The 20,130-nt window shown below is 41.6% G+C and overlaps 1 protein-coding gene across 1 annotated transcript in view; it reads right to left on the reverse strand.

Annotated features, from left to right (window-relative positions):
* The window catches only part of LOC130367428 (collagen alpha-1(VII) chain-like), a 522,098-nt gene that overhangs the window by 448,020 nt on the left and 53,948 nt on the right, over window positions 1–20,130 (reverse strand). The window contains exons 6-11 of the mRNA XM_056569846.1: window positions 12,691–12,864; window positions 11,314–11,474; window positions 7,881–8,010; window positions 4,794–4,910; window positions 2,448–2,603; window positions 1,771–1,887 (exon numbers count right to left, since the gene is read on the reverse strand). Coding sequence (XP_056425821.1) covers window positions 1,771–1,887; window positions 2,448–2,603; window positions 4,794–4,910; window positions 7,881–8,010; window positions 11,314–11,474; window positions 12,691–12,864 — 855 coding nt within the window. The remainder of the gene's footprint in view (window positions 1–1,770; window positions 1,888–2,447; window positions 2,604–4,793; window positions 4,911–7,880; window positions 8,011–11,313; window positions 11,475–12,690; window positions 12,865–20,130) is intronic.

Here is a 20,130-nt window from a genome sequence, read left to right on the forward strand (position 1 = left end):
ATTTAGAAGCTTAGGTGACTCCAAATCGGAGTTCCTTGTCAGACGTTCCCTAGAACCCAGCAACAGCAAAACCTGTACATTTCTTAATAGGGAGGGCAAACTGATTTTAACCTGCTAAAAGATGCTTGATAGAGTAGTCAATAAATGGCAGCCCAAAAAAATTGTGCCTAAGAAGTGATCATTTGTTTAGGAGTTTCCCTATGTTATAAGGGTGGGAAAAGCTACCGTGTTTCTCCGAAAATAAGACCGGGTCTTATATAAATTTTAGTCCCAAAAAACACACAAGGGCTTATTTTCAGGGTAGGGCTTATTTATTTATGGGGGCTGCAGGAGTGTGGAGGATGGGGGGCTGTAGCAGTGTGGAGGATGCTGCACCCCCCCCATCTTCCACACTGCTACAGCCCCCCACACTCCAGCAGCCCCCCATCCTCCACACTCCTGCAGCCCCCCATCCTCCATACTCCTGCAGCCCCCCCATTCTCCACACTGCTACAGTCCCCCATCCTCCCCTTCCCCCGTCATCCTCCACACTCCTACAGTGCCCCACACCCCTCTCCCATAATAAACTACGGTACATTACACATTTCATCCCCAGCGGAGACCAGCACTTCCTCACCTTTGTCCGTACCGTAGCGTCCGCAACTTGTACTGTACTTGTACTGTATGGGATCTCCTTCTGTTGCCTGTTGCTTAGCAGCCGGGGGCAGGGCGTGACTTCGGCCGTGCATACGCGCGGACCTGCCCCTGCTTAATTACGGTAACTTGCCGCGACCAGCTTAAGGAGGTGAGGTGAGGAGGGGTGGGGCATCTGGTCTGCGGGCATTACTGGTGGCCGCAGTCCAGATCTGGACCGCGGTCCGCCAGTTGATTACCCCTGGCCTAGATTTTCGGGGTAGGGCTTATATTGCAGCCCACCCTGATAATCCTGCTAGGGCTTACTTTCGGGTAGGGTTTATTTTCGGGGAAACAGGGTATTTACTTATTTTCAAGTGAATCTATCTACATATGGCATCTAATAGTTGATTGCATTTCATGGTGCCTCAAGGATGCATACTGTACATAAAATACTTTGAGTATTTTGTTTTGCTTATTGAAGAAAAGTGACCCCATCTACAGCACTTTAGTATAGGGTGTCACAGATGTCTTCACATGGTCTAAGCAGACCAATAGAACTAAATGAGTGCTTTACTAGGGATGATGCCCTCAGCTAATCCATGAACATCCATTGGCTTGTTTTACTTAAAGGGGTTTATCAGGTTAGGCCATCAATAGCTAATCAGCGTGATGCCCAAAAACAGCATTCCCTTCGATCAGCTGTTCAGGTCATGTAAACAATGTCAGAAGCATCAGCTCCATACATTTTTTAGATGTCGCATCAAATTACTGCAGCTCAACTCCCATTCTTCAATAGTTGTAGTAACCTGGCATAGCCACTACATAGAGTGAATGGAGCCAACTCTTTCCAGCTCCTTATTGAAGGTCTATCGGGAGGATAGGCCATCAATCAAATTTTTCATGGAAAACCTCTTTAACTCAATTTAAAAAGTTGTCATTTACTTAATAACACTCGTCTTTTTGGACTAGAAAGTATTGTGAGTCTTTTCCCACGTAAGTTAGGCAGTTGCCAGTGCCAGTCAATAAATATCTGTATTCATAGACTATACTGTATAATACTAATACATTACTGGGTTCTGGCCAATGGCTACATACGGTGCACATTAATATATAACTTCATTGATTATCTACCCATTTGCCAAAATAAGATCTTACCTGTAGATGACCAAGTAAGTCGATAGCCTGTGGCTCCTCGGACTGAAGTCCAATGTGCACGAATTGTTCCAGTTGTGATATTGTGTAGTGTCAAACTTTTGACTGAGAGTAACTTCACTACAAGTAAAAGTAAAACCATAAGCTGCTTAGTAGTGTTGATCGCGAATATTCAAAATGTGAATTTTTACCACGAATATTGGCACTTCGCGATTTCACGAATATTTAGAATATAGTGATCTATATTCGTAATGACGAATATTTTTTTTGCGAATATGCGAATATATGCGAATTTGTGAACATATTTTATGAAGAAATATAAAATCCCATCCCTTCCCCAATATCGCGCCACACCCCTACCCTTCAATTCCCTGGTTGAACTTGATGGACGTACGTCTTTTTTCAACCGTACTAACTATGTAACTATGTAACATAGCGAATATGCAAATTTTGCGAATATAGGAGGAACATTCATCCATATATTCGTAATATATCACGAATTCGAATATGGCCTATGCTGCTCATCACTTCTGCTTAGTAAACCCAGAAATGCACTGAAGAAAAGTAAAACATTTTTATTGAGTTTAATTACTTCTTCTCTAAGAAAGCCTTTGTCTTCTCTAAGAAAGTTGTATGTCAACATACAACAAAGAATAAGAAAAGCTATAGTATTTGCTTACATGTACGGCCCACTGCTGACACAGGTTGGCTAGGTCCTTCAGGATAAACAGCATAGATGCTGACAGTGTATTCTTTTTCTTCTTCTAAATTATCAATAGTGTGTGACGAGACAGCTCCATTCAAAATGTGTTCATAGGTAAATCCAGGCCTGTTAGCTAAGAAAGTAAAAACATTAATTTCATTGTTTCATTACATTAATTTTACAGTCAAACTTTGACAGAATTTTTCCATTCATTTGGGGCCATTTTTTGGCTGTGAGCTGTAGAGTTTGCTGCAGTCTAAGAAAGAGCTATACGTTTAGCCAAAAAAGCTGCAAAAAGGTGAAATGCGGGCAAAAAACTGCCCAGAAAAAAACGTATAATGTTTTTTGCCTCCAAAAACAGCATGCGAACATAGCCTGAAAAGCAGATATGGTACTGGCATTTTTTAAAGGAAATCTGTAAGATGTTTTCACAAAAGTTTATAATTCTAAAAGGTATGCCTGTGAAGGTGCCTTTAACCCCTACCTGACACCATGATAACATACACTGTGTGAAACCATCCAACAGATTCCTTTAACACCTCCATTATTACTGGATACCGTACCACTTCTCAGCAAAAACAGGAATCCTACCCACCTGTGGCCCTGTATCTAGGCTATGGATTCCAAGGGGGCCTTGTTCTACAGATAGGTGGGACCCATAGAGGTGAAACCTGCATCTATCAGACATTACTGGTATATCCTAATAATATGTATGCAATACAGAACTTAAGCTACAAGTTTACATATAACCATACTACAAGCAAGGACAGTTCTCATTCTATTCTCTTTATATCAACTGTTGCAATTATTTGCCATAAAGGTACAGATTATACATCTGTGTCTAGAACGGTGTGGGAACCAGTTCCATCATCCCCCAAAGCAAATATTATTATAGCAATATAGTCACCAATACAATGTGATTTTGCTCACCTTGTATTATGTAGTTTCTAGAAGGTTTCCCTTCCACTCTCATAGACTTTCTATATAATGTGGTATTTTTTTCTGATTTTTTTCCCTAATTTTATGATATTTGCTGACAGACAGATGTGCCTTATTTTCTATCAAACACCCATCCAATACAGATGGTATACCGTTATGGTGTACACACCCAAAAAATATTTATAGTATCTCAAATAAGTGAGTACACCCTTCACATATTTGTTAATATTATATCTTACGTTACAACACTGAAGAAATTGCATTCTGCTACAATGCAAAGTAGTAAGTGCACGGCCTGTATAACAGTGTTTAAAGGGGTTATCCACCATAAGGTGATTTTAGTACGTACCTGGCAGACAGTAATGGACATGCTTAGGAAGGATCTGCGCTTGTCTTGGGCTAAATGGCTATGCTGTGAGAATACCATAACACTGTGGCTAGCTTTCTGTGAACTTGTATTTCCTGTTTTCAGTTTTCTTGTTTGCCTACAAATCCCATGATTCCATTTTCCTCCTTCCCACACATCAGCTACCCCACCCATTGGAACATAAATGAGCTGCAGACCTGTGGTCTTCAATCAGGATGCCTACAGCTGTTGCATTACTTGCAGATTGATCCCTCCACCCATTGAAGCAGACAGGCTCCCTGTCATCAGCTGACTAGTGAGTCAGGTCTCGACCGCATTGCAAGCTGGGAAAAATCCGAGACAGCAGTCATTTTGTATGCTGTTAAAAATAAATATTGGGGTGAAAATCACATAAGAATTGTGAGAAAACCGTCACACACAGGTAAAGACACTATATTATGAACTACACTAAGTTTACAGCCCCTGTAGCATAGTCAAATAAAAAAAAATTCCCAGAATACCCCTTTAATGTTGTGTTCCCTCAGAATAACTCACTGTCATTAATGTCTAAACCTTGGCAACAAAAGTGAGTACATCCCTAAGTAGAAGTGTCAAAATTGGGCCTAGTTAGCAATTTTCCCTTGGCGGTGTAATGTGACTTGTCAGTGTCACCAGGTTTCAGGTGTGAATGGGAAACAGGTGTCTTAAATTTGGGGTTAACGCTCTCACACTCTCTAATCCTGGTCACTGGAAATGTAATTTCTTTAGTCTTGTCACATGAAAAAAATATTTACAAACATGTGAGGGTGTACTTATTTATGTGAGATACTGTGCTGCCTGTCCAGAGGAAAAGTTGCAGAGTTGCCCATAGCAACCAGCTCGCTTCTTTCATTTTTAACAAGGCCTCTGCAAAATGAAAGAAGCGAGCTGATTGGTTGATATGGGCAACTCAGCAACTTTTCCTTTGGACAGGTTTTGATAAATCTCCCCCTGTGTGTCTACATGAATTCGCCAATATTTTTCCAATATATTACTTACATCTTGGAATATAAATTTTGTAACCATCGAGTTTCCCCAACGGAGGTGTCCAGGCCACCTTTAAGCCAAAAAGTCTCTCTTCTATGACACGGAAATTAGTAACAGGAGGCACAGGAGCTTTTGAGAGACAAACAGAATGAATCCATGTTAGTATATTATAAATCTAAAAATAGCTGAGTTTAGTGGTTTAATATTTAAACTACATTACAGGCTTAGTAAAGATTCATATTCATATTCATTTGAAGCAAAAAGTTGTTCATTAGATTGTGGAGGAATGAATAAAATCCTGCATTTTTTCATGTTACATTGAAAAAAAATAAGGCCTTTTTATTAACTAGGACACACAATAGTCTGGTATTTAACAGCCAAATGCAACTTGTAGTTGTACTAAGCTTTAGATTGGTCTCTCCCTTGTTATATGTGTTAGGCTGCATTCACACCACCATTGCACCCTACGGTTGTCAAACAGTCACTCCGGTCGGCATCCGGTTTTGTGACTGGACCTTAAACCGTAGTATATATATATGGTTTTTGGTCCGGTCACAAAACCGGATACAAGGCAGAAATTAGCCGACCAGAGTCACTGTTTTACTCTGGTCAGCTCATTAAAGTGAATGGATTTCAGCGCGGTCCGGCTGGGGTACGGGAGCACCCGGTTTTCCCCTCCCCAGCCGGATCTGGCAACTGTAGGCTGCAATGGTGGTGTGAATGCAGCCTTAGACTCAGAGGCTAGGTCTCCCCTGGGTGTTTTCGGTTTCCTCTTGGTGTAGCCCGGCTTGTTCTTTCACCATACTTGGGATGAGATTTTGTTGCAGAAATGAACTTGACCTGTGACTGGAACACTGTGCTAGCTCTTACATGCAATGTAACTGAGCAAGCTATCCGGTTTCTTCATGGGAGTGGTCCATGATAAACTGTTGCAAGGATCCCTTCCCTCACTTATGTTTCCTTGAGTTATCTGTGACATGACTTCCTGAGCGCATGCAGAAATGGAATCCGCAGAGGTTAGTCAGTCGCTAACTAGGCCAGGTTTGTAGGACTAGCACACATAATTTTCTGTTTAAAATAAGTCCCTTTTCCCTTAGTCTTTATCCTTAATGCTAACTCTTGTGGTACCTCTGTAGCGGTACATGTTAGGCAGTGCTGGAATGGAAGCCAAACTCACTCTGGTGAGAGCTGTGGAGCTTTTGTTCACACTGGAAACGTGCTCTCTGACCAGAGGCCAGAGCTAGATTAAATTAAACATGTACTCTATCCTGAGAATAGGGGTGGAGATGTACATACTATAGCACCAGTTGGCTACGGGTAGACATCTGACAGATTACCAATGCTCTTACAGTGGAATAGACTTTTTAGTAGAAATTGTTAACCCCTACACTCTATATGAGACTCAGTGCATGCATGCAGTATATTGAAGCAATAACAAAACATTTCGAATGCAACAACTTATATGTGACTACAGATACCCGACTGTGTTCAGAGTGGCAGCAGTTGACTCCACTCTGCGATACCACATATGGTCATTGGGGAGATTTATCAAAATCTGTCCAGAGGAAAAGTTGCCGAGTTGCCCATAGCAACCAATTAGCTCACATCTTTAATTTTTTACACGCCCCCTGCAAAATTAAAGAAGCAATCTGATTGGTTGCTATGGGCAACTAGGCTACTTTTCCTCTGAACAGGTTTTGATAAATCTTCCCCATTGTCTTGCTGGGAGGTGAACCTTTGCCCCAGTCTGAGGTCCAAAGCACTCTAGATTAGGTTTTCATTAAAGGAGTACTCCAGTGAAATAAAAATGTATCCCCTATCCAAAAGATCTCCCTTGCATGGTGGACGGGCAGTGGAGAGGAAGGGGGCTTGCCGACCCCTGCAATATGCCGCGGCCAACACGCCTCCTCCATGTATCTCTATGTGTCGGCCCCAGTTCCGTGTAGGGGGTCTGCACAACTCATTCCTGTGGATCCTAGAGCTCAGACCACCTGCCATCTATAACTTATCCCCTATCCTTTGGATAGGGGATAAGATTTATTTCACTATAGTACTCTTTTAAGAATATCTCTATACTTTTGCTCCAGGGTTGCTCAGCTTTCCTTCAACCCTGACCAGTCTACCTGTCTCAGCTGCCGTAAAACACCCCTAAAGCATGATGATGCCACCGCCATTTTACTGTATGGATGATGATTAGCAGTGCCTGGTTTCTGTTCGGCATGCAAGTTTTCTTCTGGCAACTCTGCCATAAAGCCATGATTGGTGAAGTGCTGCAGTGATGGTTGAGCATCTGGATGGTTCTCCCATCTGCACACAGGATCTTTGAAGCTCAGGAAGAGTGACCATTGGAACTTGTTTGCCACTTTCACCAAGGGCGCTTTCCCCAAATACTTAGTTTGGTGGGGCAAGCTTTCATTAAGAGTGATGGAGGCCTTTTTCTTTTCTGAACTTTCCGTGCTGCAGAATTTTTTCATACCTCCTTTGTGATACCTTATATAGACAGGGGTATGTCTTTCTATATCATGTCCAATTAACTGAATTCACCACAGCTGACACCAATCAAGGTATAGAAACATCAGCAACAGGCTTGAATTAATTAGCCATGCAAACTTTTAGTTTTTCCTTTTCATGGATTTGCAAAAATGTAACTAAATTAAACTCTGTTGATCATTGAGTAATTGGGTTAAGTTACCAACCTTAGGCCTTACCATATCAAAATCTAAAATAAGGTGTGAAGACTTTCCTGATGTATATTAGAACATAGTAGCTACTTTATATTGTATAATTTTCCTAAACATATAAATTAACATATCTAATTTTTTGAGTTATTTGTTTGATTTGATTCTCTTTATCTACTTTCAGGAATTGTGTGAAAATTGGATTCACTTTTAGGTTTGTGCAGAAATATAGAAAATACAGGAGGGTTCACAAACTTTCAAGCACCACTGTAACTAAATTAATATCTAAAACATTCTTTACCTGTTCAAGTATTGGAAGATAAGATTATTAGAAGAAAAACAACAGAATTAAGATGCAAATTAATATTCCTTACAGTGATTGATTGACATATGTACACAGAACCAGACCAAGAATACATACTTGTTTTCCCTCTAACTGTTTCTGAATCCCCAATAACATTTGGATATGTGGCCAGAACTGTGAATAAATATTCAGTGGTAGGCTTCAGTTCAGTTATAAGAACGGTGTGCTTGTTCCTGTCTACTGTAATCTGATAAGAGAAAACAACAGGTAAAGAAATGTTTCACCACTTTACAGAGATAATATATTTGGAGAGTTAAAAATTGGCATGGAATTTTACTGTTTTACCAACTCTCAGTACAAAGAATTTGGATAATTCTGGCCATGCATATAAATTTACATATTTCAAATGAAGCAGTTATCCCACTTTTTCAAGGTAACATGCATGTACTACCTCCTTGAATATTCATGGTATTTCCACAGGATACATGAAATAAACAAAGACAGCGAGAGGCTGTTGAAACGTAGCTTACGGTGGAGTGAAATAAAAGACATCTATTTGCACTAAAACAACGGTGCCACTGTTTCTTTTTGGATATATATATATATATATATATATATATATATATATATAGATAGATAGATAGATAGATAGATGTATATATATGAATGTCCGATAGACGTGATCCACACCAATCTCAAGATCTAGCCTCCCTTCAGCCTGTACATGGCCACCAGACATGGTTGGGAAGATGAACTTGCTGTTTTAGGCAGATTTACTCCAATAGAGATAAATCAGAGTTAATTAAGCAGCTTAGCCCTGTTAGCTACATTGTTTACATAACTTGAAAGTTAAAGACACAGTGTAGGTAGCAGTGTTAAACTAGTTACATAATTTCAATTTCCATAAAAGTCTATTTTTCTTAAACAAATCACAAAAAAATGCAATTTTTTAGCTTCTCAAACACAGTGCTCTCGGCTGACACCTCTGTCTGTGTCAGGAACTGTCCAGAGTAGGAGCAAACCTCTCCTGCTCTGGACAGTTTCAGCATGTTTTATTACATATTATACATTGGACTAAATTTTCCCCTTAAGGGTCTATTCACACGTACAGTTTTCTGAACAGATTTGATGAGCAGGATTTCAAGCTGTGTTCAGTTTAAATTAAAATCTGCAGCAGAAAATCCTGCGCATCAAATCTGCGCAGAATACTGTATGTGTGAATAGACCATTAAGGATCGTTTTCTTGCTTTTATAGTCCTGTTTTGCACACTTTATTAAAAGTGTGTACAATGGCATTGTTTGTTATTTATTTGTACATCATGTTTTGTTTTTATTGATTCAGGACAATTTTAACAATGATATGCATGTAGTATTTGTCAGCCTGTATTGCCTAGTTCTTTTTATATATATATATATATATATATATATATATATATATACAAAAATGTAATATAACTAAATCACAACACATGTCGGTTATTATCACTCAGCTAAAAATATTTTTCTTTTGTACATAATTAGCATTAATAGTAATTTTACAATACCGCTTTACACACTGCAGATTTGGTCACTATTAGGCCAGGTTTCCACACAGGTTTTTTTTCTGGCGTTTTTTTTGGAAAACTGCTACTACAGTTCTTGAGCCAAAGCCAGAGGTGTATTCAAAAGGAATAGGAAATATAAAGGAAGGATTTATATGTCTCCTTCATCATAGATTCCCTTTTCGTATTGGTGTTTCCAAAAAACGCCAGAAAAAAACTTGTGTGAAAACCTAACCTCATGCATTTTTTTATTTGAAAAGCAAAGCGAATATTGAATCGTTAAAGGGGTACTCCAGTGGAAAACTATTTTTTTCCGTCGCCGCCGCTGTCCCTGCACGCCCGCTGCCGGACTCTGCAGTAAGTGTAATGAGGGAACAGGGTATGCGGGAGGGGGGTTTGTGATGGAGGGAACGGGGTATGCGGGGGGGGGGGGGGTTGTGATGGAGGGAACGGGGTATGGCGCAGGGTGAGGGAGACGGAGGGGACGGGCTGGCGCCGCATGTAACTAACTAATAGTTTATCTACACAGGGTGCCTCCAGCTGTTTCAATACTACAACTCCCAGCATATAGATGTCAGGGCAAGCTGGGAGTTGTAGTGGTGAAACAGCTGGATGCACCCTGTGTAGATGAACTAAGGGCGGAAGTCCCCCCCAGCAGGCATCAGTGACGTGGTGCCTGCTGGGGAAGTCTGCCTGGTAGTGAGCACACTGCCAGGCAGACAAAAGGCATTTTTAATATAGTAAAAATTAAAATTAAAAGCAGGGAGGGGGTTAGGGATAGATTGGCAATAGGCAGGGACAGAAAAAAAAATAGGATGGTGGGAGCTACCCTTTAAAGAGATTTGTCATTTGTAATTATTTCTATTACACTTCCTGCTCCACAGGAAGTTCTTTTTGAATTTCTTTTCTGTCTGACCACAGTGCTCTTTGCTGACACCTCTGTCCATGTCAGGAACTGTCCAGAGCAGGAGAGGTTTGCTATGGGGAATTGTTCCTGCTCTGGACAGTTCCTGACAAGGACATAGGTGTCAGCAGAGAGCATTGGGGTGAGAACTTCCTGTGGAGCATACAGCAGCTGATAAGTACTTGAAGAATTAAGATTTTTTTAAATAAGTAATTTACAAATCTGTTTAACTTTCTGGCACCAGTTGATTTGAAAAAAAAGTGTCTCCACCCCTAGACATCTTATCTCCTATCCACGGCCGCCCGAAACCAGTGTTCTGAACATAATGTTCAGAACACCAGGGTGCCCAGACGGAAATTGCTGGGGTAACAGTGGCCGGACCCCTGCGATCAGACATCTTATTCCCTATCCTTTTGATAGGGAATAAGATGTCTAGGGGCGGAGTACCCCTTTAAGATAGGGATAATATAACACATTTAAGGGTGCGTTCCCACGGAGTAAATCAAAAGGAATTCACTCCGAAAAATTTACGTCCAGAAAAAAGAATTTTATTTTCGCACAGAATTTGCATGGAATTTGCACGCGGAATTGCTCACGGAAATGGGGGAGAAAGAAGTGAAGGGTTTTTCAGCCATTTCCGCTGAAACGATGTCGGGCAGAATTTTTTTTTTTACCATTGACTTCTATTGATTTCTGCTAGCGGATTCCGCTTGAAGAATGAACATGCTCTTTCTCCAAGTGGAAAGGAATTCAGCGTCGGAATTCCGCTAGCAGAATTTACACAGTGTGAACAGGACAGCGGAAAAAACATCAAAGTCAATGGGCAGAGGAGATGTGAATTAGTTTGGAGCGGAGAATTCAAGAGGAATTACTCAAGTAAATTCCTCTTGAATTACTCCGTGTGAACGCACCCTTATACTTTGTATCCACACTTGATTTTAGCTTCAAAAACAGATGTATAATACCAATCAAATCTATAATGTACAAATAAACCCTAACTTAATGCAAATGAACATTTGCCATCTTTGTCCCCATAAATAATTTAGTGGATTTTTTTTTTTATATAACATTAGGCAGAGGTTCACTATTTTTTATCGCAGCTTACCTGTCTTTGGTCATATGTATTAAGACGGCCAGAAGATGTCAAAGAATTGAGAATAACCTGGTAGCCCGTTACATCACCAGTGGCTGGACTCCATGTAACACGCATTGAATTGTAATTCTGTTCACTTACTATCAAGTCTCGTGGGCCAACAATTATATCACCTGGGAAATTCAAAACATGTTTTATAAAAATAATGATCTACTGTAAAATCTATTGTTAGGTACTCTGTAGTATACTGAATTTAATGTACAAGTCTCAGTATCCTGCACTGTGGATTTGATGCTGGAAGCAGACTAAACATATTAAAGGGGTACTCCGGTGGAAAACTTTTTTTTTTAAATCAACTGGTGCCAGAAATTTAAACAGATTTGTAAATTACTTCTATAAAAAAAATATCTTAATCCTTCCAGTACTTATTAGCTGCTGAATACTGCAGAGAAAATTATTTTCTTTTTGGAACACAGAGCTCTCTGCTGATATCTCTGTCCATTTTAGGAACTGTCCAGAGCAGCATATGTTTGCTATGGTGCTATGGGGATTTTCTCCTTCTCTGGACAGTTCTTAAAATGGACAGAGATGTCAGCAGAGAGCACTGTGCTCGTGATTCAGCAGAGAGCTCTGTGTTCCAAAAAGAAAGAATTTCCTCTGTAATATTCAGCAGCTAATAAGTACTGGAAGGATTTAGATTTTGTAATAGAAGTAATTTACAAATTTGTTTAACTTTATCGCACCAGTTGATTTAAAAAAAAAAAAAAAGGTTTCCACCGGATTACCCCTTTAAGTATTAGCCTATGTTTGGACTATTTAAGTCAACAGGTGTGTCATGAATAGTGTTGAGCGGCATAGGCCATATTCGAATTCACGATATTTCACGAATATATGGACAAATATTCGTCATATATTCGCTAAATTCGCATATTCGTAATGTTAGCGAAAATTTTAATATGCGAAAATTTACATATACAAAAATTTATATATGTAAAAATTTGCATAAACGGAAATTCGCATATGTGAAAATTAGCATAAGCAAATTTTCGCATATGCGAACATTCGTACGTCAGTCTCACACAGTAGAGCCTTCTTTACACCACACAAGCTGGAAGCGGAGAGGGATGATCACTGTGATGTGTACTGTGAAAAAAGAAAAAAAAAAGAAAAGAATATTCGTAATTGCGAATATATAGTGCTATATTCGCAAATACTCGCGAATTCGCGGATATGCGATATTCGCGAATAAAATTTGCATTGCGAATATTCGCGAGCAACACTAGTCATGAATAAGTTGCAGTATACATCAGAATTTGGCTATCTGTTATGTAATATATTGACTTCTATAATATTTGAGATATTAATTGTCCAGATGATAATAAGACTCACTTTCTACAATCTGCTTGATTGGCCTTGGAGGCTCTGAGGCAGTGAAACAGACTCTTCTTGCAATCCTGGGTAGCATGTCAAAGAGAGACCAGTAGTCACTGACAATAATAACATGTTCTTCAAAAGGGTCAGATGCAATTTTCATTAATTCCCTTTGGTCAGCATTCTTTATACCTAAGTAAAATGTAGATATAATGTTGGACATAAGGCGGCTGTTTAGGTCTCCTACTTAGCAGGTTGACATCAACATTCAGCTTGGAAATAGTAAATGCCTGAAGGAAGGGAAACTATGGCAGATAAATTCCACATTGTTAGCAAAAACTTTCACCAATATTCCAATTGCTCTATCATAAAATGATATATACATATTGACCCTGATTTACTAAGAGTGAAGTGTAGTTTTCTTTGGGGGTTTTAATTACCTACAAATATTTTTCTACAGTATTTACTAATGTTTCCCTATGTTTTTCACTTTTCACTACATTTTGCTTTTTTTTACACCTGCTCTGATCTGTGGGGTTTTCCTCAGCTCAAATCCACCACATTTTCTGTGGGAACCTTAATAAATATGTTTTTTTTTTTTTTATGTTGCAACCACTCTACTTTTTTTTTTTTTTTTTTTTAAAGTAAAATGGAGAGTTGGTCGCGTTTTTAAATTTTTTGGCACAAATTCTGGTGCAGACACATTTTGTGGCCAAATTCTGGCACACCAAATTCTGGCACACAACCGGACAAAACAGGACGGGGTTACAATAGTAAATCAGGGCCAATGTGATAAACTTGGGGGATACTCATTTGGAGATATAGCAATCTCTAGTATTTGAGATGGTTGCACAGTCCAAATCACTGTGTTGAATTATTTTGAGAGGACAGCAAAATTAACCCCTTAAGGATACAGCCCATTTTGACCTCTAGGACACAGCCAATTTAATTTTTGAATTTTTCGTTATTTCCTCCTCGCCTTCTAAAATCCATAACTCTTTTATATTTCCATTCACAGATGCATATGAGGGCTTGTTTTTTGCGTGACCAGTTAACCTAAAATGTATGGTGAACCCCAAAAAAAAAAATTTTTTTGTGTAAGGAAATGTAAACAAAAATCATAATTTAGCAAATTTTTTTTTTTTTTTTGGGGGGGGGGGGGGGGGGGTGTTTTCACACTGTATACTTTACAGAAAAAATTACATGTTTTCTTTATCCTTTAGGTCAATATGATGAATATGATATCCATGGTTACATACATTTCTATCATTGTACTGCTTTTAAAAAATCTTAAACTTTTTTTTTACAAAATCAGTACAGTACAAATTGCCCTATGTTGAACACCTCTAACTTTCTTATTACGTTTGCATATGTGTGACTTTTTTGATCGATTTTTATTATATTTTTTTGCAGTTTGATGTGAGAAAAATACAGAAATGTTTTACATTTATGCCATTCGCCGAAGGGGACCATTAACAATATACTTTTATAGTTCGGACATTTACACACGCGACGATACCAAATATGTTTATTATTTATCTTTTTTTAATGCTTTTTTGTATTAATATGGGGAAAAGGGGCGATTTAAAACTTTATTTGGAGAGGTGCTTTTTCACACTTTTTTTCCACTTTTTTTTACATTTATTTTATACTTTTTTAGACCCCAAAGGGGACTATTTATAGCAATCATTAACATAGTAACAGTAACACAGTTCATAAGGTTGAAAAAAGACCAGAGTTCAACCTGTAACCCTAATAAGTCCCTACTGAGTTGATCCAGAGGTAGGCAAAAAACCCTCATACTAGAGGTAAAAATTCCTTCCCGACTCCAAATGACATCAGAATAAATCCCTGGATCAACCTTCTATCCTTATAAATCTTGTTTCCATAACCTGTAATGTTACTACTCTCCAAAAAATGCATCCAGGCCCCTTTTGAACTCTTTACCGAGTTCCCAGGAGAGAGCTCCATACTGTCACTGTTCTTACAATAAAGAACTCCCGTCTGTGCTGGTGTAGAAACCTTCTTTCTTCTAAACATAGAGGATGCCCCCTTGTTATAGATACAGTCCTGGGTATAAATAGATCATGGGAGAGATTTCTGTACTGCCCACCTCATATATTTATACATAGTTATTAGGTCACCCCCTAAGCCTTCTTTTTCTAAACTACATAACCCTAATTCTGATAATCTTTCTGGGTACTGTAGTCCTCCCATTCCCCATATTACTCTGGTTGCCCGTCTTTCAACCATCTCCAGCTCCACTATATCTTTCTTGTAGACTGGTTCCCAGTACTGTACACAGTATTCCATGTGTGGTCTGACTAGTGATTTGTACAGCGGTAGAATTATTTCCTTGTCATGGGCATCTATGCCCCTATTGATGCACCCCATGATTTTATTTGCCATGGCAGCAGCTGCCCGACACTGGTCACTACAGCTACATTTACTATTACCTAAGATGCCCAAGTCTTTTTCCACATCAGTCGTCCCAAGTGTTCTCCCATTTAATACAGAATCCCAGCCCGGATTTTTCTTCCCCATGTGCATTACCTTACATTTATCAGCGTTGAACCTGATGTGCCACTTCCCAGCCCAAACCTCCAACCTATCCAGATCCATTTGTAACAATGCACTTTCCTCTATAGTGTTTTCTGCTTTACAGAGTTTAGTATCATTTGCAAAGATTGCTACTTTACTATTCAACCCCTCTACAAGGTCATTAATAAATATATTAAATAGAACACAACCCAAGACTGACCCCTGTGGTACCCCACTTGTAACAGTCACCCAATCAGAATAAGTACCATTAATTACCACTGAACCAGTTACTTACCCACTTGAACACATTTTCCCCCAGTCCAAACATTCTCATTTTATGCACCAAACGTTTATGTGGCACCGTATCAAATGCTTTGGAAAAATCCAGATATACGACATCCAGCAAATGTCCCTGATTGCTTCCCCCCAAGTCCCTACTTTAAACACTCCTCCACCCTTCTAGCCATCTTCTCCCCAAACACAGCTACACCCTCCCCACTGAGGTGCGTAGTCCCTATGGTAGAGCCAGTATCTGACATAGAAGTTGGCCCAGTTCTCCATGAACCCAAACCCCTCCTTCCTAGACCAACTTCTGAGCCATTTGTTTACCTCCCTAATGTCCCGCTACCTCACTGGTGTGGCTCGTGGTATAGGTAATATTTCAGAAAATACTACCTTGGAGGTCCTTGCCTTAAGCTTGCGGCCTAAGTCCCTGAAATCATTATTTTTTTTTTAAACAAATTTTATTGAATTTTCATTGTTATAAACAGACATCACACATTGATGGTAAAGTGCGGAATATCGTCGAATAAGAGCCATAAGAACATTCAATAAATTACAAACCAGAAACTGTAAACTCCACACAGCTAATGGAGAACCCAAGTGGAAATGCGCGGCAGTATCACAATATTAATTCGCCTCGCTCAAATTAGGCGTGCCATGCTCGTAGTATGCTAGAAGTCAAGGTCAAGAGGTAAGTCGTAATGGCCCCAGTGAATCACTCAAAACCCCAAGACTGTACCAGTCTGTCGAGCTAAAGGGCTTAACTATGTCCTCGATTTCAGCTGATGTGTAGTGTGCAACAATAAAATCTTGCCATTTGGCGAAATATTTTGCTGTGTTTGTGCTCATGTGTCGTTCAGTATCAAGCCTGTCTATCCCACATAACAGTTTAAGTTGCGATATGACCATGGAGATGGTGGGAACAGAAGGGGAGAGCCAGGCTGCGAAGATACACCTAAGCGCCACTAAGAGGACAATGTGAACTAGTTGGGGTGTTTTGGTGGGGCCTTGGTCGGTCAAGTCAGGTGGTCTAAACTGATGAAACAATAGGGCTCTTGGTGTATGTGGTAGTGACATTTCCCATTTCTCTCTGATATATGATATAATCATTTGCCAATATCTTTCTGTATGGGGGCACGTCCAAACTCCATGCCACATATTCGTCAAAGGGGTAGCACATTTAGGGCAGGCCGTGATACGATCGGGGAAATCCGGGGAAGGCAGTATGTTAAACCCATATAAGGCTTTGTGAGCCATTTTGTAGTAGGTTTCACGCCATCTCTCGTTGATAATACATTTACGGATGATATTCCACCCATTCAAGATACATTCCGAAATATCATCTCCTGGTACCCATGAGGTCCACGCTGAAAAAATAGAAGAGGGTGTAAATTTCAGTAGTACTTTCCTAAGGGATGTGTATATCATGGAGATGGACAATTTACGGGGTTCCGAACCAATAAGATAGTCTAGTTCGTTCTTTGTGGCCTCTATGGACAGGTTACGCAATCGACTAAAGAAAAAGGAGCATATCTGTTGTATAGGGAATGTATGAGACGGGGGAAGGTTGTGTAGGGAGAGCAGTGTGGTTGGTTGGAGCCATCGTTTCTGAGTAACGTCCATAAAGTGCCCGGCCTTCGTGAGGCCCTTGTCCGACCAAAGGCCAAGCACCCCAGGAGGAAGTCTTGGGGGAAACTCTGGATGTTTCGCCAGTGGTAGATGTTTGGATAAGAGGTAAGGCAGTCCATATAACTTCCTGACCTCCTTCCAAGATGCCACCGTGTCCCTCAGCAGTACAGAGCGTTTCACTATGGAGGGGAGTTTAGAGTATGTAGTATGTAAGAGGACTGCTAGGTTCCATGGGGCCGCCAATTCACTCTCTAGATCGTAAAGAGCATGGTAAGAGGATCCATGTATCCAGTCATTAACAAATCGAAAAAGACATGATAGATTGTTGTCACGATGCCGGCTGGCAGGAGGTGGATCCTCTGTGCCAGAGAGGGATTGGCGTGGACCGTGCTAGTGGACCGGTTCTAAGTCACTACTGGTTTTCACCAGAGCCCGCCGCAAAGCGGGATGGTCTTGCTGCGGCGGTAGTGACCAGGTCGTATCCACTAGCAACGGCTCAACCTCTCTGGCTGCTGAAGATAGGCGCGGTACAAGGGAGTAGACAGAAGCAAGGTCGGACGTAGCAGAAGGTCGGGGCAGGCAGCAAGGATCGTAGTCAGGGGCAACGGCAGGAGGTCTGGAACACAGGCTAGGAACACACAAGGAAACGCTTTCACTGGCACAATGGCAACAAGATCCGGCGAGGGAGTGAAGGGGAAGTGAGGTATAAATAGGGAGTGCACAGGTGAACACACTAATTGGAACCACTGCGCCAATCAGCGGCGCAGTGGCCCTTTAAATCGCAGAGACCCGGCGCGCGCGCGCCCTAGGGAGCGGGGCCGCGCGCGCCGGGACAGGACAGACGGAGAGCGAGTCAGGTATGGGGACCGGGATGCGCATCGCGAGCGGGCGCCACCCGCATCGCGAATCGCATCCCGGCTGGAGACGGTATCGCAGCGCACCGGGTCAGTGGAGCTGCCCGGAGCGCTGCGGTAGTGAGAGTGAAGCGAGCGCTCCGGGGAGGAGCGGGGACCCGGAGCGCTCGGCGTAACAGTACCCCCCCCCTTGGGTCTCCCCCTCTTCTTAGAGCCTGGGAACCTGAGGAGCAGACTTTTGTCTAGGATGTTGTCCTCAGGTTCCCAGGATCTCTCTTCAGGTCCACAGCCCTCCCAATCCACCAAAAAGAACCTTTTTCCTCTGACGGTCTTGGAGGCCAGTATCTCTTTCACTGAGAAGACGTCAGAAGAACCGGAGACAGGAGTGGGAGAAACTAACTTGGGAGAGAAACGGTTGATGATGAGTGGTTTAAGAAGAGAGACATGAAAGGCGTTAGGAATACGGAGAGAAGGAGGAAGAAGAAGTTTGTAAGAGACAGGATTAATTTGGCACAAGACTTTGAAAGGACCAAGATAGCGTGGACCCAGTTTGTAACTGGGGACACGAAAGCGGACATATTTAGCGGAGAGCCATACCTTGTCTCCGGGAGCAAAAATGGGGGGAGCTCTTCTTTTCTTATCTGCAAACTTTTTCATGCGAGATGAAGCCTGTAAAAGAGAATTTTGGGTCTCTTTCCATATGGTGGAAAGATCACGAGTCACTTCATCTACAGCGGGCAAACCAGAGGGCAAGGGAGTAGGGAGGGGGGGAAGAGGGTGACGGCCGTACACCACAAAAAATGGGGATTTGGAGGAAGATTCAGAGACTCTGAAGTTATACGAGAATTCGGCCCATGGTAGAAGATCTGCCCAGTCATCCTGGCGGGAGGAAACAAAATGGCGTAAATAATCACCCAGGACCTGGTTAATTCTTTCCACTTGCCCATTGGATTGAGGGTGATATGCAGAGGAAAAGTTTAATTTAATCTTGAGTTGTTTACAGAGAGCCCTCCAGAATTTTGACACGAATTGGACGCCTCTATCCGAGACGATCTGCGTGGGCAACCCGTGAAGACGAAAAATGTGTACAAAAAATTGTTTTGCCAACTGAGGCGCTGAAGGAAGACCAGGAAGAGGGATGAAATGTGCCATCTTGGAGAATCGATCAACGACCACCCAAACAACAGTGTTGCCACGGGATGGGGGTAAGTCTGTAATAAAGTCCATACCAATCAGAGACCAAGGCTGTTCGGGGACAGGCAGAGGATGAAGAAGACCAGCGGGCTTCTGGCGAGGAGTCTTATCCCGGGCACAGACAGTGCAGGCTCGCACAAAATCCACAACATCCGTCTCCAGAGTCGGCCACCAATAGAAACGAGAGATGAGTTGCACGGATTTCTTGATACCCGCATGACCTGCGAGATGGGAGGAGTGACCCCATTTGAGGATTCCGAGGCGTTGGCGTGGAGAAACGAAGGTCTTCCCTGGAGGAGTTTGCCTGATGGAGGCTGGAGAAGTGGAGATCAGGCAGTCAGGGGGAATGATGTGTTGCGGAGAGAGCTCTACTTCCGAGGCATCCGAGGAACGAGAGAGAGCATCGGCCCTAATGTTCTTATCGGCAGGCCGAAAGTGAATTTCAAAATTAAATCGGGCAAAGAACAGAGACCACCTGGCCTGGCGAGGATTCAGCCGTTGGGCAGACTGGAGATAAGAGAGGTTCTTGTGATCGGTGTAAATAATAACGGGAAATCTTGATCCCTCCAACAGATGCCTCCATTCCTCAAGTGCTAGTTTAATGGCTAGAAGCTCTCGGTCCCCGATGGAGTAGTTCCTCTCAGCCGGAGAGAAGGTCCTAGAAAAAAAACCACAAGTAACAGCATGCCCGGAAGAATTTTTTTGTAGAAGGACCGCTCCAGCTCCTACAGAGGAGGCATCAACCTCCAATAGGAAGGGTTTAGATGGGTCAGGTCTGGAGAGCACGGGAGCCGAAGAAAAGGCAGACTTGAGCTGTTTAAAGGCGTCTTCCGCTTGAGGAGGCCATGATTTAGGATTGGCATTCTTTTTGGTTAAAGCCACAATAGGAGCCACAATGGTGGAAAAATGTGGAATAAATTGTCTGTAATAATTGGCGAACCCCAAAAAACATTGGATA

This window comes from Hyla sarda, chromosome 4, assembly GCF_029499605.1.
Source record: "Hyla sarda isolate aHylSar1 chromosome 4, aHylSar1.hap1, whole genome shotgun sequence".
NCBI lineage: Eukaryota > Metazoa > Chordata > Amphibia > Anura > Hylidae > Hyla > Hyla sarda.